The sequence below is a fragment of the Terrapene carolina genome, unplaced genomic scaffold (genome assembly GCF_002925995.2).
Source record: "Terrapene carolina triunguis isolate 2854851 unplaced genomic scaffold, T_m_triunguis-2.0 Scaffold28109, whole genome shotgun sequence".
In the NCBI taxonomy this organism is placed as follows: Eukaryota; Metazoa; Chordata; order Testudines; family Emydidae; genus Terrapene; species Terrapene triunguis.
Genome location: NW_020692460.1, coordinates 2,743 through 11,811, shown reverse-complemented (window position 1 = coordinate 11,811; position 9,069 = coordinate 2,743). Strand labels below are relative to the sequence as shown.

General features: G+C 40.0%; 1 protein-coding gene across 1 annotated transcript in view; it reads left to right on the top strand.

Annotated features, from left to right (window-relative positions):
* Positions 1–8,644, top strand: part of LOC113409002 (exocyst complex component 3) — a gene marked incomplete at its 3' end in the record, with an annotated part of 10,612 nt that extends 1,968 nt beyond the window's left edge. The window contains exons 2-4 of the mRNA XM_026662513.1: positions 2,570–2,760; positions 6,875–7,094; positions 7,963–8,644. Of these exons, the coding sequence (XP_026518298.1) occupies positions 2,617–2,760; positions 6,875–7,094; positions 7,963–8,644 (1,046 nt within the window). The remainder of the gene's footprint in view (positions 1–2,569; positions 2,761–6,874; positions 7,095–7,962) is intronic.
* Positions 8,645–9,069: the final 425 nt, after the last annotated feature.

Sequence of the window (9,069 nt, the reverse complement as noted above, 5' to 3'; positions counted from 1 at the left end):
CATTTCCCATTTTGTATGTGAGCAACTGATTGTTCCTTCCTAAATGGAGTACTTTGCATTTGTCCTTATTGAATTTCATCCTATTTACTTTAGACCATTTTTCCAGTTTGTCCAGATCATTTTTGAATTTTAATCCTGTCCTCCAAAGCGCATGCAACCCCTCCCAGCTTGGTATCATCCACAAACATTATAAGTGTACTTTCTATGCCATTATCTAAATCATTGATGATGATATTGAACAGAACCGGACCCAGAACTGATCCCTGCGGGACCCCACTCATTATGCCCTTCCAGCATGACTGTGAACCACTGATAACTACTCTCTGGGAATGGTTTTCCAACCAGTTTTGCACCCACCTTATAATAGGCCTATCTAGGTTGCATTCCCGTAGTTTGTTTATGAGAAGGTCATGCAAGACCGTATCAAAAGCTTTACTAAAGTCAAGCTATACTACTGCTTCCCCCCATTAACAAGGCTTGTTACCCTGTCAAAGAAAGCTATCAGGTTGATTTGACACAATTTGTTTTTGACAAATCCATGCTGATTGTTACTTATCACCTTATTATCTTCTAGATGTTTGTAAATTGATTGCTTAATTATCTTTCCGGGTACAGAAGTTAAGCTGACTGGTCTGTAATTTCCTGGGTTGTCCTTATTTCCCTTTTTATAGATGGGCACTATATTTATTTACATGGATGAACTTGCCACTGAAATAAGTTGCAGAAACAAATTAGGTTATGTATATTGTTATGCAATTTATAAAGTAGGTGTTGGTCTTTGGCAGATTTGGGAATTTACTAGGAACCTTAGGGTATCTCTAAACTGCATATGGGAGTGAATTTCCCAGCCCAGGTCCACAGACTCATGGTAGTAGGGGTGGTGCTAGAATACTTAAAATAGATGTGTAGACATTGCTTTGATGTTGTAGCTCATGCTGGAACTGGGCGGGGAGGCTCACTCCCAGATGCAATATAGACATTCTTAGTGACAGAGTATGAGAACATATGCTTTTCTGGTTTTGTTTTTCAGGTGCATTTTTGTGTTTAGATAAAAGCCTTCAAATATTCTTCAAATCAATATCAATATCAAATCACATATATTCTTCAAATCAATACTACATATGTGCTTGTGCTTTGTCTGGAAAAAAATGTTCTGAAATAACAAAGTACTTGAAGTGTCAAAGGAGTATATTGAGTGTTTGTGGTACTTTTCCCTTTAACAGAAGGATATACTGTGTTTTTTCCTTGAATAGATGTGTGTTCGAATATGGGAAGGAGAGGTGAATAAGAAGGGGGAGGATCTAAAGATACTAATAATACCCAGCTGAAAACTGGTAGGATGAAGTTAAGACTGAGGGTACATATCAGTAATTTAGGGTAAAATACATTACAGGGATATTGTAATTATAAAAAAAAATAGAATCCCAGGAAATTCAAAGTTAAGATTAAACTTAAAAGAAATCTAAAGATGTTAAAGTATGAAAATGCAATTTGGGTTCCCAAACAAGCTTAACTTTGCCCCATCGCAATAGAATAATCGTACAATTATGCTTAAAGTATTTGTGTTGCTGATTAAACTTATTTTTAAAAGACACATTGAATTTTTTCTGCCTCCCCCCCCCCCCCCCCCCTTGGTCCTGTGGCAGCCAAGTTTCCCTCCTCCCCCGCTTCTTCCCACAGCTTGGTGCATTCCGGCCCCTCTGCCCCTCCTCCTCCCTCTCCCTGCCCGCGATGGCCCTTGTGAGGGGGAGGGGGAAGAGCAGCAGCCTGCACACAGCTCCATAGAGCAGGCAGAGAGAGGTAGGGACGGGCCTGGGGGAAGGGGGTGGAACAGGGCATATCCCTCCCAGCCCCCTGCCATGAGCCGCTCAGGGCAGGGGGCTGGGAGCACCCCCATGAGCCGAGCACCCCAGCCTTCTGCCCTGCACCCCCCACACACCCTCCAGCCCTCTGCCCTGACCTCCCCCCAACACCCAGCCTCCTGCCCTACCCCCCCAGCCCTCTGCCCTGCCCTCCCCCCAACACCCAGCCTTCTGCCCTGCACCCCCACACACCCCCAGCCCTCTGCCCTGACCTCGAGTTGCCCCACTCAGCCCACTGCAGGCCTAGGTGAACAGAACCCCAGGCTGGAAGCGGGCTGAGCAGGCTGGCAGCGTGAGATCAGCATTTTAATTTAATTTTAAATGAAGCTTCTTAAACATTTTGAAAACCTTGTTTACTTTACATACAACAATAGTTTAGTTATATAATATAGACTTATAGAGAGAGACCTTCTAAAAAACGTTAACATGTATTACCGGCATGCGAAACCTTAAATTAAAGAGAATAAATGAAGACTTGGCACACCACTTCTGAAAGGTTGCCTACCCCTGAAGTAGAGCAATACAATAAAATGCTTAATTTTTTTTTAATATTTTGCTGGTGTTTATAATAGTGATGCTATTTGTTACACTCTTGTTGCCAAAATTGCTTTCTCTTTAAGTAATGTATTGGAAATGTTTATTCAGAAGTGATAAGTAACTATCAAATTGAAATAGATTTTTCTAAACGTTTTATGCTTTTCATCCAGACCTGTTAAATTATGAAGGCTTTTGCATTTTGAGACACTGCTCAACAATGGAGGAAACAGACAGGGAAGCAGTTGCAACAGCTGTACAAAGAGTAGCTGGAATGCTTCAGCGACCTGACCAGTTGGATAAAGTGGAGCAGTACCGCAGGAGGGAAGCTCGTAAGAAAGCCTCAGTGGAAGCTCGACTAAAGGTATGAAACTAATAGAGCTGAGCATCAACAAAGTGCATAACAAAGCAGAAATCTTTTACTTTCTGTTCAGATTGTTTTAAGTCTTGGAGTTTAGTCTTTGCTCGGTACAATCACTATGCCAAAAAACAATTGTACAAATACGTGCTAAATTTTGCATGACTGAAAGCTGTATATTGATTGTAACTTCATAATTCACTGTGCTTCTAGATAATCACTCAAATACCCTGGATGCCCTCAGACCCTACAACTGCTACAGTTCAGCACTAGGCACCCCCTATTCCTTATGCATTTTAATATCTAAGCAAATTATAATCCATTATAATCATTGGCAATTAATGTTTCAATAAAACTTGAAGATTGCTTCTTAAAAAAGATCCATTCTAAAAATGTAGCCACTGATTTTACTTCGATTTATAGAGGATACCTGCAGATTCTAAAGAGTGTAGTATGTATGATTCAGGAAGGGAAAGGCACCTGTGTCTTCTTTGAAGGCTGGGGAAATCCTTTTCCTGTTTGCCTTTATTTAAATGTTTAGACGTGTGAATTTGTTGAATTCTTATTAAATTTAAATTATTTTAAGCAACAATAATTTGCAATATGCATCTGAATATCTCCTATTGCCAACAGGCCCTTAAATGCGGAGTATTATTCTCCCTGTATCTGCAGAAGTCTTGGGTAGAAGATTTTTTCAAGGAAGTGAGAGTGGAACTTCATAACTTTGTTCCCCTTTCCTGAAGATCCAGTACCCTAATGATCAAAGGAGGGGAACTAACAAGAATTTCTTATCTCAGTTTCAATAATCCAGCTAAGGGAGGGTTCACAGTTATGAAAATGGAAATGAAAGTTAAGTGGCAATTCTACTGATAGATGAGGTAGTAAAAGGCCTGGTATCTATCGGTAGCTGTATTGGGTCTGCAGTGATGATAGAAAAATATGGTATTATAATTAAGAACCGCATAGCTGACTTAGAAGAGACAGAGGGAGCAGATATTTAAGAATAAGAATAACACTTGCAGTTCATTTGTTCTGAGGATCTCAAAATGCCTTAAAAACATCTAATTAATTTATCCTCACAACACCTGTTTGAGGATACAAAATAATTTATTATTTAAAGGTACCATACAGGGCTCCCACTTGGTTCTAGAGCTTCCATCATGAGATTGCCAATAACTTCTATAACTCTGAAGGCTTTCTGTTGTGTTCAGGGTGCTGGTTTGCATGCCTCATGTTCAACTAAACCACTAATATCTCAGTTCCTCCAGAATACTTCAGGTCAGTTTTTATCTGACTGAGGTAAGCAACAGAGCTTCCACTGACCTGCAGTGGCTCTTGACATATCTTTTGAAGTCTCTTCCAGTTTCCAGACCCATTGTTTTCTTTTCTGATTACCCTGTTCCATCTTGGTCATTCTTCATTTTTAAAAATTACTTTATTTCGTAGTCTGACTTCCATCAACCCACTGTATGTACTGGACATCCTTCAATGCATCCCAGCTGATCTTAAATGCTGTCCCACGCTGGGGGCCTAATTGAAGAGTTTTTGCTTGATAGGTGGAACTGACTGTTCTGTCCTCAGGACACCCAGAACTGTGAGCCACTGTTACTACCCCCCTGCCTTTACAAAAGTGAGAGCTTTGCTGCTGCGAAGCTGTGTTGGCTTCCTTTCACACCAGCCTGTCTGCCATGCCAGCAAACTCTTCAAGACTCTGCCAGTCTAAACCTTGCCTTGCAGGTCAGAGAACCCCAATTCCCAAGTTCTCTGGAAATTGTCCCCCCCGCAGTGTCCAGTCCCTCTCACTGAACACTGATAGAAATTATTAGGTTTGCTGCCTCAAAAGAGGCAGAGCACACATCAGCCTGTTAGGTTAGCAGAAAACTCACACTTCAGTTTAATACTCAGTACTGAGAGGATTTTGTAATAAAACAAGAATAAGTTTCTTAATAAAGAACAGAGACTTAAGTGATTCTAAGCAAGAAAAATAGAGACGGGTTTGGTTACAAACAAAACAAAATAAAACACGCTTTGTAGTGACTAAACTTAATCTTTGCCTAAGCTATTTTCTTACTCTCATTGTTATCAGCATTTTCAGCCCCCAGGCCAGGGTACCTAACATTCACAGAATCAAAAGGTGCTGTTCCCTGTATTCAGTAAGTGATGGATAACTAAAATATTATCCCCTTCTATTACCCAAAATCCATTGTCTCTGCCTTAAGAGCCAGGAAGACATCCTGGAGTGCAGACTCTGTCCCCCAAGTGTGTTCTGCAAGCTACCATTTGTTAGCTTGATTGTTTTGTTTACTTTACATGTAAATGTACTGTCATTGTCCTCTGGTTTACAAAGCTTGATCCAGATAGGTACATCCATATTCCTTTGTCAAAGGCAGGCTGGTTTATCAGCTCTCTCCCCAACATATTTTAGGAACCTATTTCCAGCACACATACCTAACTCATTATACACCACCCATATATACTTCATGCAGTGATGTTCATAACCAGTGTGTCACTAGTTTTCCTAACAGACCTTATTCGATGCACTTTTATAGTACAATAATACTGTATACCAGTGGTCTCCAAACTTTTTTGATCGCGCACCCCTATCAGTAAAAAAATTTTGAGCACGCACCCCCTCCCGCGCCAGCTCTACCATTTTTGCCGAAGCAAAAAAAAAATAAAAAAGCCGCTCGGACTCCCGCCCGAACTGACGAAGCGCGCCCAAAAAAAAAAAAAAAAAGCGCTCCTCCTGCCGCGCATCCCCAAGGATCTTCTTGCGCACCCCCTGGGGTGTGCGCATCCCACTTTGGAGACCACTGCTGTATACAATCCATTGATTCAATTGCTTATTTTGGGGGGTTCAGATCCTGTGTTTTCCCCCTGGGGTATCTGGACCCTGGTTGTCACACTGACTCATCATGTGCTGACTTGTAATGGTTCCTGGCTGTGTGGAAAATTCATCTGATGTAAAGTAACTTCTCTCTTGGCCCTCTGTTGGGTTGTGTCTCCCAAGGAGTCCAGCTACTGTCACTTTGCAATGGAGAAATTTGATTTAGTCACTGTGCTTGGTGATGGCTTTGGATTTAGACCCAGTTCTTATAGTGGAGATACGTCAGCTCTACTGTTTCCTCACAGTCCTGAGGATGTTGAATGTTAAGTAGCATTGTATTAGGGCTTCTCTCCTGGTTCATGAAGAGTGCTGGGTCCCTGGTTGCTTCACCGCTTTGTTTTCCCAACAAATAAATACCACATCTCTTCTCCATTTTCATCCATTGATAGGGAGAAAAAGAATTATAACAGCTTTATAGAATACTTCAGTTATAGCTACATTCTTAATAGGCATGGTATAAATAGGTGTCTGGATCATTATGCTTCTCATAGGTTTGCCGTTGCAACACTTTTAGTCTGAACTTGTGAAGAAAGTTTAGAAAACACCTCACTCTGCCACCCCATTATCCCAGTTAACAGGAAGTACATACATTTTACCTGAGGATGCAGTTGAATAAATAGTTTCCAAGCATCCCTATGGCAGCTCGATGATTGAAACTGTTATGGCTTGGTCTAAATAAAGATTTTGCTTAGGATTAATTGATATGGAGTAGTGATGGTATTCATATGACTGACTGTCTTAAAATCTTTCATAAATGCATTTTTGATTTTTTTCTCTCACCTTTGATAAAAACTATCCTATAGATTCTGGGAGGGGGAAATGATAATTTGTACTTTTTCAGGGGTTTTTATGTAGGTATATTCTTGTGTGGTGTGGTGTGGTGTGGTGTGTGTGTGTGTGTGTGTGTGTGTGTGTGTGTGTAAAAGACACATCTGTCTTAGACTCTCCAAGAGATCTCAGAGTCATCATGGATAGTTCTCTGAAAACATCTGTTTAACATATAGTGGCAGTCAAAAAAGCTAACAGAATGTTAGGAACCATTAGAGGAGGGACCAGCACCGGTCACTGTTGGAAAACAGGATACTGGGCTAGATGGACCATTGGTCTGACCCAGTATGACCGTTCTTATGTATAACAATAAGATACTGGTGGAATAGTTGAAAACATAAAAAAACCCTTAGTTTTACAATGTTAATATATAGTAAATTAATTTAATAACTCTCTTTTTAATAGGCAGCAATCCAGTCACAGTTGGATGGGGTACGAACTGGTTTAAGCCAACTGCATAATGCATTGAATGATGTAAAGGACATACAGCGATCTTTGATAGATGTCAATAAAGACTGGCGACAGAGTATCAACACCATAGAAAACCTCAAGGATGTTAAGGATGCTGTAGTCCAACATAGTCAGCTGGCAGCTGCTGTAGAAAACCTCAAAAATATCTTCTCGGGTAATTCAACACAAATCTTTGATGTATGATTTGATATCACAAATTGAAAGAAAGTATATTCAAATGGCATTAAAGACTATTTTACTGTAAAGGGAAGATGTTGAACTTAGCTTCCCTTTCTTAATTAATCATTACACTTAACCAGGCCGAATTTGCCTTTGGTTATATACTTGCAGCCTCAATAACTTCAGTGGGGTTGCATCGTTTGTTAGGGGAAGTTTACTGGAGGGAGTTTACTTCGCATGAGGTGCAAGAAGATCCCAACTACTGATATTGTAGGGAATAGTGAGTACACTGCACTATTCATACAGCTTTATGGGTATTTTAAACAAAAATAAATGATGCCTTCTGTTGGCTATATGATTCTATAAATCTGCAATATTGTAGTCTATAATCAAAATAAAAATTATGATTAAAGATGTAGCACAGTCATTAAAAACATCAAGAATTGCAGCAAATCATTTTTAACATATCTGTGAGCCATTACTTAGGGCAGGCGTTCGCAAACTGGGGGCTGGGACCCATCAGGGCTCGCAAGGTTATTACATGGGGGGGAGGGGTCGCGAGCTGTCAGCCTCCACCTCAAATCCTGCTTTGCCTCCAGCATTTATAATGGTGTTAAATATATAAAAACATATTTTTAATTGATACCCTTATTGCACTCAGAGGCTTGCTATGTGAAAGGGGTCACCAGAACAAAAGTTTGAGAACCACTGACTTAGGGGGAACCAGACTAGCAAATAGAACTCATAAATTTTCTACTCTTGTTTTACAGTCTCTCTTGATACATTTATGGTTTTGTAACATTTCTTTTTGTATCCTAATAGTGTCATATTACTAGTTTTTCCTTTTTGTCTTTATTTTTCAGTGCCAGAGATCGTTAGGGAGACTCAGGATTTGACTGAGCAAGGGGAACTTCTGCAAGCCCATCGAAAGCTGATGGACTTAGAGTGTTCTCGTGATGATCTGATGTATGAGCAGTATCGTATGGATAGCAAGAACACCCATGACATGAATCTCATCCATGTGTACTTTGGGGATATGCAAAAACTCTCTGAGGAGCTTGCCAAACAACTCTGGATGGTGGTTCAAAGATCTCTAGTTACTGTTCGTCGAGACCCAACCTTGCTTGTCTCTGTTGTCAGGATAATTGAGAGGGAAGAGAAAATAGACAGGCGCATGCTAGACCGGAAAAAACAAACTGGGTTCATTCCTCCTGGCAGGCCAAAGAAGTGGAAAGAAAAAATGTTCAATATTTTGGACAGAACTGTAACTACCAGGATTGAAGGCACTCAAGCAGATACTAGAGAATCTGACAAAATGTGGCTTGTGCGCCATCTGGAAATCATACGCAAATATGTCCTTGATGATCTGCTGGTGGCCAAAAATCTAATGGTTCAATGTTTTCCCCCACATTATGACATTTTCAAAAAATTATTGAGCATGTACCACCAGGCTTTGTCCACACGCATGCAGGATCTCGCTTCAGAAGATCTGGAAGCAAATGAGATTGTAAGCCTTTTAACTTGGGTTTTAAATACATATAAAAGGTAAAGGCAACTTATTTATTTTAAACTGTTTTATTAGGGATAGTTTCAAATAAATATATATGTAAAATATTTTTAATTGGATTGTATATACCGATAAGGGTGCAGATATGTGGTGAAATATTATTATATGCGGATAGACCCATACGTACTTTTTGTAGAGCTTGTATCATGTTTTGTGCAGAATTGTTATACCTAGCTAGGCATCTAGATTTTGGGGATGCGTGTTTTTGTGTGTGTATACATATTTAAGACATAGAGAAAGGGACATCTTTCTAAACAGAAAGCAGTGTAATCTTAATTCAAGGTTACTGTTGCATTTCTTTGTTGTACATTAGAAGTAGCTCTCTGGCTAAACCCTAATGCTTCTTAAAATGGCTTTGGTTGTGATCTGTTTGCTATCTCATTTCTTGTAAGTTTAGCATTTT